The 14,583-nt window shown below is 38.2% G+C and overlaps 1 protein-coding gene across 22 annotated transcripts in view; it reads left to right on the top strand.

The window, feature by feature from the left end:
* TRIP12 (thyroid hormone receptor interactor 12) overlaps positions 1 to 14,583 on the top strand; it is a 153,748-nt gene that overhangs the window by 45,875 nt on the left and 93,290 nt on the right. For 15 of the 22 annotated variants that reach the window (XM_027515444.1, XM_027515453.1, XM_027515383.1 and 12 more), the window contains exons 3-4: positions 12,256 to 12,381; positions 13,233 to 14,035. In XM_027515444.1, the coding sequence (XP_027371245.1) occupies positions 12,256 to 12,381; positions 13,233 to 14,035 (929 nt within the window). The remainder of the gene's footprint in view (positions 1 to 12,255; positions 12,382 to 13,232; positions 14,036 to 14,583) is intronic. The other 7 variants (XM_027515543.1, XM_027515537.1, XM_027515553.1 and 4 more) reach the window with 2 other exon arrangements.

Raw genomic sequence — 14,583 nt, 5'->3', positions numbered from 1 at the left:
AGACTGACTTGTGAAGCCCCAATGGAGTGTGCTGTAGTACCCAATTATGTAACTTCTGAGAAACCTCTCCAGGGATGTTGGGGAGTGAGAGGATTGGCATTAATTGGGAGAGAGCAGTTGTAACTGTATTTCCATTCTTTTAACCTGATTCCTGTTGCCTACCTTTCCTAAGTAAAATACTACTACTATTGTGACTTTTGTTTCCAAAACACAGTGGCTTTGGTCTTGTGGATGTATTCACAGTGGTCCAGTGATTGAAATAGTGGCAATAATAAGAGCATCTACTCCAACAGATGTACATATTCTTTCACTTTGAGACTCACAGAAGCTGTGTGCTAGTAAATATGTAGTCCCTGTTTTATAAATGCTTGCTCAGCTTTACACAGCTGCTGTGTAGAGACAAGGCTTGATTCCTGACTGCTTCACTCTCCAGTCCGATTCTTTCTTTATGCCAGCTGTTCTTACTGCACAAACCACTTGATGCAGATGATGAAAGACTTAGAGGAGGGCATGAAGTACTTACAATTGAAGATTATTTAACTCTTTCAGTTTAGAATTTAAGTTTTTTCCCTCCTAGAATTTCTTAATTCATTCATTTTTTGATTTGCCCTGTTTCCTTCCCAACTTGGGTGAACGTGTCCTTTTTTGTGTAGCTTCATTTCTGTGACCACTTTGTCTTTTTCCCAAATCAGGTCACTTACCTTTTTTTTGCCTTAAGAAGAAAAGGTCTAGTTCATCCATAAGGTAAAATAAACTTGGATCTTTGGGATATATTTATTTTCTCTTGATTATTCCCTCTGTTGTTTTTCACCCATTCTTCATCTCTGTTCCTAATGAAACTAGATATCTTTCCCCTCTTCTGTTGTTTTTCTCTTCTCCCTTCTTCCATAATTTGTTGGGCTACCATTGATCTGTTCCTCTCTGTGTGTTCTCTTCCTTCTTCAGGAAATCCTTCACCTCTTCTGCTTGTGTGTGGGCTTGCTCTGAGAGATATTACCTAGCCTTCCCACTGCTAGCAGGCTCTCCCTCTCTCTTGGCCATTCATTAACATTTTCTTTAGCAATTTTTTTGTTTTTCTCAAATGTCAGTGGTAGGATTGAATTCAGTTTTATAGCAAGCTCAGTTAAGGTTGCTGTAGTGAAGGTTTGTTTGACTTTGTTATAAAAACACAGAATGATGAGAACAGAAAATTGGATGCTTCGGGAGAATTAAAGAATTAAGATAAATTTAATCCTTCTACCCAGAGATAATGGTGGTTCATATTTCTACTCTGTTTCTACTCCATGATTTGAATTATCCCTCATTTTTTGTCTGTAAAATACATTACTCCCATGCCTATCACATTTGACTATGATTCTGATTTTATTGAGTCAGATTCCTACAATAGGTTCATAGGACCCAAGGATATGAATTAATTTGAAGACTTTTTTTTTTTTGGTGCTGCATGGCATGTGGGATCTTAGTTCCCCTACCAGGGATTGAGCCCATGTTCCCTGCATTGAAAGCACAGAGTCTTAACCACTGGACCACCAGGGAAGTCCCTGAAGACTTTTTTAACAGAATACTAAATTGTCTTTCAGAAAGATCGAATCACTTTGGTTTTTTTTTTTCTTGTTTTGATTAAACCAGTTTATACTCCTAACACTTCGTGAGAATGCCTAGTTCTTCAAATCCTGGTCAAACAGCACAGCATTTTTAGTATAAGTTTGTGGGGAAAAGGGATTCCTTTGGTTAAAGTTACTGTTCTTTGGTTACCATAGAGTTGAAGGTCTTCCCCACATATTGGGCATTTTTATATATTTTGTGAGTTGTCTTAGTGTCCCTTTTCTCTTTTAATTTTGAGGATGTTTGTTCTTTTATTAGAACCCTTTATGAAAAGGGAATCAATCTACAGAGATGGGCTAGTATTTTTTATTACTTGTTCTAGTACTAATTTATGGTAGATTTTAAATTTAGGTAGTCAGGTATATCAGCTGTTTGTTTCTTTTCTTCCTTTGCTTTCTCCCAGAATAAAATTTTCTTCTCCGTTCTCAGTGTTTTTTTTTTTTAATGGTGTGAAAAAATGCCTGAATCCAATCCACTCCACCTTCACACTCCCATTACAAAATTTGTCTGCAGGGTTTTACTAGTTATTTATTACTGAGTAATATATTATGAGATCTAGAGGTTATTGTTTTCTGTTAACATTGCAAAGCAGGGAGTTTTTAAAGCCAGGGTTAATTTTATAGAAAGATATAGATTTGTATTAATATTTTGCTTAAAAAATTATTTCAAAGGGTTGGGATACAGAAAAACACAAAAAAGAAAATAAATATCATCCAGAGATTAAGTCTGTTTTGATTTTTATCTGTCTTTATTTTGGTGGGGGGAATCTTAGTTCCCTGATCAGTTATTGAACCTGTGCCCCCTGCAATAGAAGCGAGGAGTCTTAACCACTGGACCTCTAGGGAATTCCCTGTCTTTAAAGCGCCATTTAGCATGTAGCTGATTACATTGTAAATACTTTTAGATCCTACTATTGTTTCCACTCAATATCCCAACATGAACATTTCCTCTTATCATTATGATTTTTGGCATTTGTTTACAAATGGTCACATGATTTGCTGACTCAATGTGCAGTATTTTCCACTATTAATTTTCCTTTTTTGGATAGTTAGATAATTGCAGTGGGAAAAGTTTTTGCTTGTGCTTCAGTTCAGTTCAGTTCAGTCACTCAGTGGTGTCTGACTCTTTGCCACCCCGTGAATTGCAGCACGCCAGCCCTCCCTGTCCATCACCAACTCCGGGAGTTCACCCACACTCACGTCCATCGAGTCAGTGATGCCATCCAGCCATCTCATCCTCTGTGGTCCCCTTCTCCTCCTGCCCCCAATCCCTCCCAGCATCAGAGTCTTTTCCAATGAGTCAACTCTTCACATGAGGTGGCCAAAGTACTGGAGTTTCAGCTTTAGCATCATTCCTTCCAAAGAACACCCAGGGCTGATCTCCTTCAGAATGGACTGGTTGGATCTCCTTGCAGTCCAAGGGACTCTCAAGAGTCTTCTCCAACACCACAGTTCAAAAGCATCAATTCTTCGGCACTCAGCCTTCTTCACAGTCCAACTCTCACATTCATACATGACCACAGGAAAAACCATAGCCTTGACTAGACAGACCTTTGTTGGCAAAGTAATGTCTCTGCTCTTCAATATGCTATCTAGGTTGGTCATAACTTTCCTTCCAAGGAGTAAGCGTCTTTTAATTTCATGGCTACAGTCACCATCTTCAGTGATTTTGGAGCCCAGAAAAATAAAGTCAGCCACTGTTTCCCCATCTATTTCCCATGAAGTGATGGGACCGGATGCCATGATCTTCTTCTGACTGTTGAGCTTTAAGCCTACTTTTTCACTCTCCTCTTTCACTTTCATCAAGAGGCTTTTTAGTTCCCCTTCACTTTCTGCCATAAGGGTGGTGTCATCTGCATATCTGAGGTTATTGATATTTCTCCCAGCAATCTTGATTCCAGCTTGTGCCTCTTCCAGTCCAGAGTTTCTCATGATGTACTCTGCATATAAGTTAAACAAGTAGGGTGACAATATACAGCCTTGACGTACTCCTTTTCCTATTTGGAACCAGTCTGTTGTTCCATGTCCAGTTCTAACTGTTGCTTCCTGGCCTGCATACAGATTTCTCAAGAGGCAGGTCAGGTGGTCTGGTATTCCCATCTCTTTCGGAATTTTCCACAGTTTATTGTGATCCACACAGTCAAAGGCTTTGGCATAGTCAATAGCGCAGAAATAGATGTTTTTCTGGAACTCTCTTGCTTTTTAGATGTTTGCAATTTTGGTATCTCTCAAGGAATAGGTTCCAAGGAATGAAATTGCTTGGTCAAAGTGAGTTTTTTATAGTCAACTTATTTCACATAAATCTTTTGCCCTCCAATTTACTTACCACCATCAGGAAAAAAAGTGCATTTTCTCATCATTCTGTCAAGTGTTTGCCTTCTGGTTGCAAAGAACAGGTGTGAATTTAAAGTTGCCAGCTGCACGTCTCCTGCCTTATTTATGGAAGAAGATGGGCAGAGAAAAGCAAATGTATTAGAGTATGTGTGGTTCAAGTTCTGACTAGTTTCCATTCCTTAGTTTTTCAGATCTATGTTGAATCTTTTCTCTAGGCTTGATTCTTTAACTGTTTTGATTGTGGAGGTATGCATGCCTTATTTTAATAAAGCCTCTTTTTCTTTTTTGGCTTTAGAGTTTTAACAAGTCCTGCCTTAGTTATAAAAATGAGAGTAGAATAGCCTTTGTCACAAGCAGTTTCCAGCTCAGTAAGGGATATTGGCACGTAGGTGATTATTGAAGTCAGAGAAATATTTCTAGTAATGGCCTTATGGATGTGGGCTTTGAAGGCTGAGGAAGCACTTGTAAAACATAGGGTACACGTCAGCCACGTTTGTCTGTATTTCAAAAGTAGAGTCATTAGTTACTTCCAGAGTAGATTTTAGTTCTTTTCTGTTCTTCTTGGTACTTTGTTCATAAGTAGTAGGTGTTCAACAAAGACTAGTGTTGAAATAAGGAGATTTACTTCCTTGGCATTTGTAGGTGCAGAAGTGTCACTTTCTTTTATGGACATGGTCATCAAAAGGTGATTGCCTGGAGTGAAGGCAGAGTTAAAATAGGGCCCAGTTTAAATGGGTATGCTACAGGGATTATGCTGTGGTAACAAACAGCTCCTAAACATTAGGTTATCATCTAGCTGTTAGATTTGTTCATCCTGGGTTGCTTGCAGGCTCTGCTCCATGTGCACACTTTCAGGTATTTGGGTATCACTGCTCTGGTGGCAAGAGAAAGTGCTGAATTGCTTTCTGACTGTCCAAGGCTTCCCTAAAGTGATCCATTTCCACCCATGTTCCCTTGACCAGAGCAAGTTACATGGCAGCATGTAATTTCCAGGTGGTTTGGCAGGTATTATCCTACCGTCTGCCTGGAAAGAAAGTGGAATATTTGTAAACAGCACCTGTTAGCTATCAGAGCTGTTAAACATCTATACCAGACCGTTTATTTCCCTTAGTTCTGCTCAGTGCAGCATGCCCGTATAGTTGTGTGTTCTCTTCATTCTTCTCCCTGATTAACCAGTATGGATGCCTTTTTAAATATTCGTTTTTTGATGTTCCTTCCATCTTTTTTGGTCCTGACCTTTGCTCAGTCAGATGGAAGCTTCTTCATCTTTGGGAGGAGGGAGACATGTTAAAGGGAGACATGGTGTGATGTGAAAACGACTTTATTGTTTCTTATGATTAAATTGAAAACACTTCAAACAGTTTATACTAGAGTTGTCCAGGTAACTTGTCATGTACTCCTCTCAGTAAGGGCAAATCTTACAGCGTAATTATTCACTTTGAGTTTCACCAGCAGAAGTGCATGTGCACACACTCTTCCACTTCTTGGGCTGCTTTGGTAATGCTGAGAAGGCTGGTGTATCCCCTCAGGCCTTGGGCTGGGAGGCAAGACTGACAGTGTTGCGTTTAGCGTGGTTGTTATGGCCTCAAGAGGAACAGAGGCTACTTTTTTCTAGGTAGAGGTTATACACATTGGATTCTTTATTTCTTGGACCAATAGAGAAATATTTTATATATTGTGCAATTTTCCTTGCATTATAGATTATTTGCCTTTAACCATCAGGTGTGAAATTTTTTCCAGCTGTCACTTCTTTAAGTATACTGGAAGCCTATAAGCCATCAGCTGCCGTGGATTATTTCATATCTTCACTGACGGTTTACTCTGATTCTCCTGTCCCTCAGTATTGAAGGAATCTGATGTCCCTCACCACTTTTGGCAAATACTTTCTCAGTCTCAGAATGCTTTCCTAGAAGAGAAGAATGCTTTTCCTAGAAGAGTTATCAGTGCGACTAAACATATATATATACAAATGTTTCTTCAATAATTGAACAGCAAGTTATAATGTCATATGTGAAAGACTAGAGCAGGGCGTGGCAAACCCTCTGCAGTATTCTTGCCTGGAAAATCCCAGGGACAGAGGAGCCTGGCGGACTACAGTCCATGGGGTCGCAAAGAGTCAGACATGCAGCAACTTAGCACATGCAGTTGTGTCCAACACTTTGCAACCCCATAAACTGCAACACTGCAGGCCTCCCTGTCCATCACCAACTCCCGGAGTTTACCTAATTCATGTCCATTGAGTCAGTGATGCCATCCAACCGTCTCATCCTCTGTTGTCGCCTTCTCCTCCTGCAATCTTTCCCAACGTCAGGGTCTTTTCTAATGAGTCGGCTCTTCACATAAGGTGGCCAAAGTACTGGAGCATCAGCATCAGCCCTTCCAGTGAATATCAGGGTTGATTTCCTTTAGGATTGACTGGTTTGGTTGTTTTGGAGAAGCTCTTGAGAATCCCTTGGACTGCAAGGAGATCAAACCAGTCAATCCCACGGTATAGTGTGTATCATATAATGTAAAATATCTTTTCTTTGATGCCCCTCTAGTATCTTGAATTAGGAAGTATATAAAATGCTTGCCTACACAGTCTAGAAACATTGATACAATGTACGAGCATTTTACAAAGGTAAAAATAAACAAGTAGAAGGAAAACGGTTGATAACAAAGTACTTATTATCTCAGTAAGTAAATGCTTGGGTACTTGATGCAAGATGACACTATATTCAGATGCTTGCATCTGTATTTTTGTTGAATTTGACAACTGCTAACAACAGACTTCAATTCTGTAAGCAGCATTTTTATTATAAACTTTTCCAAACTGATGCATGGCTCTTGATAAAGCTGCCAAAAAAAAGAAAATACAATCTTGTTGATTGCCATTCATTCCTGGAAAGCTTCAAGTATGTAGTAAGTAAAGTCACTCAGTCGTGTCAGACTCTTTGCGACCCCATGGACTGTAGGCTACCAGGCTTCTCCATCCATGAGATTTTCCAGGCAAGAATACTGGAGTGGGTTGCCATTTCCTCCTCCAGGAGATCTTCCTGACCCAGGGATTGAACCCGGGTCTCCCACATTGTAGGCAGACGCTTTACCATCTAAGCCACCAGGGCATTACTAAGTATGTAGAGGACCATGCAAAACAAATCTAAGCTGAGAAATTAATTATAAGCCCATTTTTCCCTTAGGTCATGATATCTTCTACCTCTGGTGCTTAACTGCTAAAAATGCCAATAGCACCACTGTTCCTCAGATGTTTTGAAAATACTCCCTAGAAGAGGAACCACTGGTTTTTTTTCCCCTCTTTTTTAAAGACACTGTTTTGTTAAAATAAATAAGGAGTTCTATATTAGAGAATTTTTGGAGCTAGCATTTTGCCATAACTCAACATAGGAACATTGGTCAGACTACTTCTGTTTTGTGACTGAAATAGAAACTAGTACATTTTACAGGAGACATTAGTGAGTTTTTTGTTTAAAGTGTTTTGAATGAACTTTCCATCTTGATGATTGAAAATCAGAGGCTTATTTATAACATGCGTTTTATAGCATTATAAGCAAGCATTTAATTTATAGAAGATAAAACTAAATGTTATAATTGTGCATGTAAAACGTAAAGGCATAAAAATGTCTGTGTGTCTCTATGGACATACACACATTTGGAGGTGTAATTATATACCAAATCATTTCTGTTTGGTAACATATATGCTAGCACAGATAATAATTTCAAACAGAATCTGAGACCTGTAATACAAGGAATTAACTGCTGCTACTGCTGCTAAGTCGCTTCAGTCGTGTCTGACTCTGTGTGACCCCATAGACGGCAGCCCCCCAGGCTCCTCCGTCCGTGGGATTCTCCAGGCAGGAGTACTGGAGTGGGTGCCATTGCCAGCTGCTTGTAATGAGCCGCTTTGCTCGTTTTGCCTACGATTAGATTAGGAATGTGCTCTTTGCTCCCAGGTTTTGGCCCCTTTTAGACTGAACCAGAGTTGGTTTCTAATCTTCCAGGATACCAAAGATTTTACTCTAAAGCATAGAAAAGTAAAGTCTCTAGAAAACAATCACTAGAGTTTGCCGGAAAGTCACCATGAGGCATTTGAAACTTGGTTTCAAGTTAATCTTGAAAGCACACAACCAAGAGTTGATAATAGCATGCCCTTTTGCAGCATAGATTTCTTTAACCTGAATTTGCCCACATCCACTTGGAAATGATGTCAGTATGCTGTGGAAATCGTGTTGGTTCATAGGCAGTTTTTTCTGTAGTGTTAATATATGCACTTCAGTTGGGACAGACATTTCAATTAAGAGAGTAAGATTTGGACATATATGTCGCTCTTAAAAAATACATGGAAATCGTGCAGAAATGAGTTAAAGAAATCATTTAGTGCAAGAAATAGCTGGTTCAGTGGTTTCCAGAACCACCACACTTTGCACTGCTTAACACTCTCAGGAAGCTCAAAACCATTTATTTACTCTCCTATATTTATAAAGAAGGAAAATGAGAAAAAGGAAGTCTTCCCCAGAATTATATTTTTAATTTTGTCAAAGCTGGTCCTAAAAGAAAATACCTTAAAAGAGAAAGTACAAAAATAAGACTCTAATGAGTGGACCATCTGTGATTATTGGTGCAAATGTTAGTAGAGGTTTAATCTTTATTAAAATTGATGATGGTTTTGTTAGGACTCTAACTGCAAAATAATAACATAGGTTTGAATGCTGTGTTTCTAATCATATTTTCACTATTAGTTTTAGTAGGTGATACTGCAGAGCATGAGGATTTTTTTTCCCCCCAGTAACATCCATAGGTTGAGAAGCTTCAGTCCCCACACCCATCCACCCACCCAACTATCTTGGATTCTAATTCACTAAAGGGCTCATTCTAGTGCTACTTAACAGTTTGTCCTGAATTTTACTGTCTTGCAAATTTGATTTATAGTAGGTATAAATTTTACAGATCTTAAAGAGATCATGCTTTTCAATAAAAATTAATATTAATCATAAACTTTGATAAATGAGGGAGTTGATAAAATGAGCTAACAGGCATCAAGACTCCGTTAGCACTGAATGCTGTTATATTCTCATTGGCTGTTCTAATTGGGCATTATTATTTTATGGAGATTTCTTTACAGTGTCTGAGCATTAACAATTTATAAATGGGCGTAATAAAATAGAGTCCCACTTTGGGAGGGCACACATTGTTACTTATGGTAACCATCTGGTTGCCTACTCCTCTTGTGGTAAGCCATGGACCAGATCCAGCCTGCTGCCTGCTTTTGTAAATAAAAATTTGGTTAGAACATAGCCATGCCCATTTGTTTATATGTTATTTATACCTGCTTCTGTGACACGTAGTACCACCACAAAACTGGAAGTATTTACTACCTTTTACAGAAAATGTATTGAGACCATGCTGAACAATAGTCAGAGGGTCGTCCCTGGTGGCTCAGCAGTAAAGAATCTGCCTGCAGTGCAGGAGATGAGGGTTTGATTCCTGAGGCTGTGGAGAATCCTTGGAGAAGGGAATGGCAGCCCACTCCAGTATTCTTGCCTGGGAAATCTCATGGACAGAGGAATCTGGCAGGCTGCAGTTCATGGGGTCACAAGAATCGGGACACAACCAAGCAGCTGAACCATCACCACCAAAGAATGGTCAGAAAGACATAAAGATCACTATTTTGTAATATTTAAAAAAATTTTTTTCACCAGGCCTCAGTGAGAATATCACACCTAAAATAATTTTAGGAAAGTTATTAATCCAATAAGATCAGTATGGGATTGAAGCCAGTTTTGTGAGCCTCACTTTCTTGAATGATTGGACACATTTTCTTTCTTTTTCTCCTCCTCTCCCTTCTTTCCCCTTCCTCTTTCATACACATTGAGACTGCCTGCTATATTCTTTAGTTCCTTGATGATGAATAAGGACGTGAAAACTGCAGGAGTGGGTTTGGGTGGCTATAAGTTTCAATATGTTTTAAAACCAGAGAATGATTTATTTGGGTGGAGGAAAGGAAGACTGCTACCTCTACTGTGTGATCAGCGTAGGTTAATGTTGGTCAGTTTCTGTTGACAAAGAGAGTTACTGATACTTAGGAATATATTGTGTCTTTTTTTTTTCTTTCTGGGATTGACATTTAAATACTTAACTACTTGAACATTGTCACAAAGTTGTCTAGCTTTGAACTGATAAGATTTTCTTTTAATATGATCTTAAAATTTTCAAGGGATATTTAAATTTTACTGTGACATGAATTAGAAATTGTGATTCATTTAAAAGATACAGCAAACTTTAAAAAAAATAAGAATGTAGAGAACCTGAATGACATAATTTATAAATATTATTCCATGGATAGTAAATTGTATTCCATGGATAGTAAATTGTATACCTGAAAACAATATTTTACTTTCCTTTTTAAAAAGTAACTATGAAGTGATTTGAGAATTTGCTCAATCTTAACTCCTTTAAAAAAGAGTTGTTGTTCAGTTGCTAAGTTGTAACTGTTTGTTTGGGACCCCGTAAACTGAGCAAGCCAGGCTTCCCTGTCTTTCACTATTTCCTGGGGTTTGCTCAGACTGGTGTCCATTGAGTCGGTGATGCCATCCAATCATCTCATCCTCTGTTGTCCCCTTCTCCTCCTTCCCTCAATCTTTGCCAGCATCAGGGTCTTTTCCAGTGAGTTGATTCTTCACATCAGGTGGCTAAACTATTAGAACTCTCATATCTGAAACTAGAAATGAAACAAAAACAAAAGCAACTTTTGGAAACTAAATCTCTTGGTAAGAAACTCATGGGATAAAGCAAAATATCAGTCTGCCAGTGTAAGAATATCTAGGAAAAATAAAGACTAAATTACAATATATAAAATTCTACACGGTTCAGCTTGGATACACTCAGAAAATACAACAAATACCCTGGAAGGAAAAATCATCAAAGACTAAGATACATGAAAGCCTATAGATTACTGTAGTTATTCAGTAGTTGATCCAGTTAAATGTTTAGAGAATACTATTGTGTTACGGATTAGAACCTTAAAAATGAAAATAATAGTATGAACCTGAGAAATATTCACTGAGAAGCTAATGTCATATCTTCTTTCAAGAATCCAGTATTGAGTTCTTCTTCAAAAATGAAAGAAAACAAAGACACTGAGACTAGAAACCTTAGATCAACTTTTTGAAGAGATGATGGAACATATATGATACATTGAGAACTGTATGGCATCCTGGTACATTTAGATGGAGTTGTCATATGAGGTGTTGAGTGACTTATTTCTAATTCCTTTGAGATCATGTTCAAAATGAGACTTGAAAAAAATTTTTTAAACAAAATAAACAGCTTTAGTATTAATGAAACTTTGTTGCCCTCATTAGAATATGCTCTTTTATGTTATTTACATGAAGGATGGATCTTGGCCATGAATTACATAAGTTGAATCTATTAACCTTAATATTTCTCCTCTGAAACACCAGCTTTTCAAGGGTGTATATTCATGCATGCTTCTTTTGCTTGTGTAAATCTCATGTGACCTTTGCCAGAGGTTAAGAAATCTTAACAACTGAAAAGTTTCTTCATATCCCTCAAACTTGCTCTTAAAATAGTGCAGCATCAGGATTTGAATTATTATAAATATAACCTAACCATGTATCAGTGGTACAATTGTTATGAATGTGTTTGGAATATTTTGTGGCAAATTCTGTATCTCTAGGACTTGGTTTTGGTGTACTTTATACTAGTTAGTGCTTTAAATTCGTAGTAAATATCACCATTGATTTCATGTAAGCTTGTTAACTGTTTTTAGTGCTTTTAATGATTTTATGTATAAAATCAGTTTGAGAATTGACTCTTATCTGCTTCTGCATTTATTGTGCGAACCTGAATTACAGTGTACAAATTGGTGATCAGTATAATTGTAGGGATCACAAATTGCATTTTCTGTAAACCCTTTAAGCTATTATAGTTACATTGTCTATTAAAGGAGTGTTTAGATCTAAAGCCTAGGTTTGTGTTTTGCAAAAATTGGACATATTTGAATATCTTAATTGCTGAAAATTCATTATTACTTAAGCAACTGTAATATTGCTATATGATATTAAGCAACTGGTTATAAAAAAATCTTAACTCTTGAGTATTGAGGGGATTGGTTCTAAGAGGTAATTTCTTTGGCCAGATTATTTGATAGAATAATTGATTATAGAAATATTTGGGAAAAGGATAGGATCAATAATGAATTGGGAGGCTTTTTTTGTTTTTATGAAAAAATATTTCACTTTCAGTGTGTATTTGCATCTCCTTTTCCTGATAGATTTCTGTTTTGGTTTTCTGCTGACAGGTCACATTTAGGGCAGGCAAAACATAAGGGATATAGCCCTCCTGAGAGTAGAAAATCTAATTCTAAGGCACCCAAAGTGCAGTCTAATACTACTTCTGAACTGTCAAGGGGACACCTTTCTAAAAGGTAAAACTTCACATTGCTTATCCATTTTTCAAGGCAGAGTTATTTGCATTTGAATCATTGCCTAATATTAAAACATACCAGGGTATGCCAAAATGTTGTGATATGTGTTTTCGTCATTCTGTGGGTATAACTTTTAGGAGGAACGGTGTATATCACCTCTGCAGTGATGTCAATGCAACATCCCTTAGGCAGTGCTTTTATTCTCCTTGATCAGAGACCTGCAGGTTTCTCCCTTTGCCTGAGTTTCTCCTTTTGCTTGACACACCATTACAGGCATCTGCAGTGCCATTTTAAAATCCATTTTTCTTGGGTTTTTTTATTGTCAGAGCCATAGGTCAGTGATTTAAGATCTAATTGATAGGAGTCTTTAGAAAAGAATATAGCTGTAAATATTTGATACCACAGTAAAAAACTTTTTAACCTTCATTTTATAAATGTGTATGTTAATGCTTATTTACTTTAAGCTGTCACAAGTTGCGCTTGTAAACAGTATCAAGATTTTAGTTTAAACTGGTTCTGAACTACTAAAAAAGCATCATTTTTTTGGTAATCCTAATTTTTGTGTTGTGATTAGGAGTATTGGTGTCAGTCATCTTTGGGCTAAAGAATGAACCTGATTTTTTGATATTTTACCCTCTAAAGTTTCTCCCTGTCTGCCCCCCGCCCTTTATTTTTTTGCAGTGTTGAACCATTTGTAAGCCTGTGTTTGTTTAGTTACTGGACTTACCAGGAATACGTTAGCACTTAAAAAAAATCTTATTTCCATCGACTTGAGAAATTAATGTAAGTGTATTAGGACAGGTTTTATGATGATGGGCTGATACTAACTCTTTTCTTATCTAACCTCTTAGAAGCTGCAGTTCGTCATCTGTTGTCATAGTCCCACAACCAGAGGATCCAGACAGAGCCAATACTTCAGAAAAGCAGAAAACGGGGCAGGTGCCTAAGAAAGACAATTCTCGAGGAGTGAAACGCAGTGCTAGTCCAGACTACAACAGGACCAATTCTCCTAGCTCTGCCAAAAAACCCAAAGCACTTCAGCATACTGAATCTCCCTCGGAAACGAGTAAGCCACATAGTAAGTCAAAGAAGAGACACTTAGACCAGGAGCCACAACTGAAATCTGCACCGTCTCCATCCACGAGCAAGGCTCATACCAGAAAGAGTGGGGCCGCTGCTGGTTCGCGGAGTCAGAAAAGAAAGAGGACAGAGAGTTCTTGTATAAAGAGTGCTTCTGTGTCTGAAGCCACTGGTGCCGAAGAGAGATCTGCAAAACCTACCAAGCTGGCTTCAAAATCGGCCGCCTCAGCCAAAGCTGGGTGTAGCACCATCACCGACTCGTCATCCGCTGCCTCGACCTCCTCCTCGTCCTCTGCCGTCGCCTCGGCCTCCTCTGCTGTTCCACCAGGTGCCAGGGTGAAACAAGGAAAAGACCAGAACAAGGCCAGGCGTTCCCGCTCAGCATCCAGTCCCAGCCCCAGAAGAAGCAGCAGGGAAAAGGAACAGAGTAAAACTGGTGGCTCTTCAAAATTCGATTGGGCTGCTCGCTTCAGCCCTAAAGTTAGCCTTCCTAAAACAAAACTGTCTCTTCCAGGGTCTTCTAAGTCAGAAACATCCAAACCTGGACCTTCTGGATTACAGGCCAAATTAGCAAGTAAGTTTACTGGAAAGGTTTTTTTATTAAAGAAAATTTCCTTTGGTTTGTCAGGTTTTCAAGTTGGGCAGTCCGAGGCAGTTTTAGATTTATTACTGTACTTGTGTCTGTACATAACAGTGTCTAATAATTGATTTACCCCATTTGGTTTTATGGAGATGGATAAGGAATGCTACCACCTTATTAGTAAATTGTCATATTTTAGTGTTTGTATCTTTATCTTTGCAGTGTTTGCTGCTTATTTTCTAATGTCAGAGTAGGACAGCAAGTTGGTTTTTCTCCTTTAACCAGAAACATAACTGCTAGTTACGAGGTGGTTATGACCACAGTTGGAGATCAAACATTCCGTTTTGGTATTGTACATTCTTGATGTGTGGAAACTCTGAGCTACTTTATTAGAATATAAATGTACCTTAGTTTTAAACCTCATTCATAGGTAATATTTTATGGCCTTTAAGGAGCTTAGTTTAAAAATGAATACCTCAAAAAAAAACAAAGCACTGGGCTATGGCTCCTAGGTAAATGGGGGAGAATTTTGCCTTCTTGAA

This window comes from Bos indicus x Bos taurus, chromosome 2 (genome assembly GCF_003369695.1).
Source record: "Bos indicus x Bos taurus breed Angus x Brahman F1 hybrid chromosome 2, Bos_hybrid_MaternalHap_v2.0, whole genome shotgun sequence".
NCBI classification, from domain to species: Eukaryota; Metazoa; Chordata; class Mammalia; order Artiodactyla; family Bovidae; genus Bos; species Bos indicus x Bos taurus.
The sequence above is the reverse complement of the archived record's forward strand: the minus strand, read 5'-3'. Positions and strand labels throughout refer to the sequence as shown.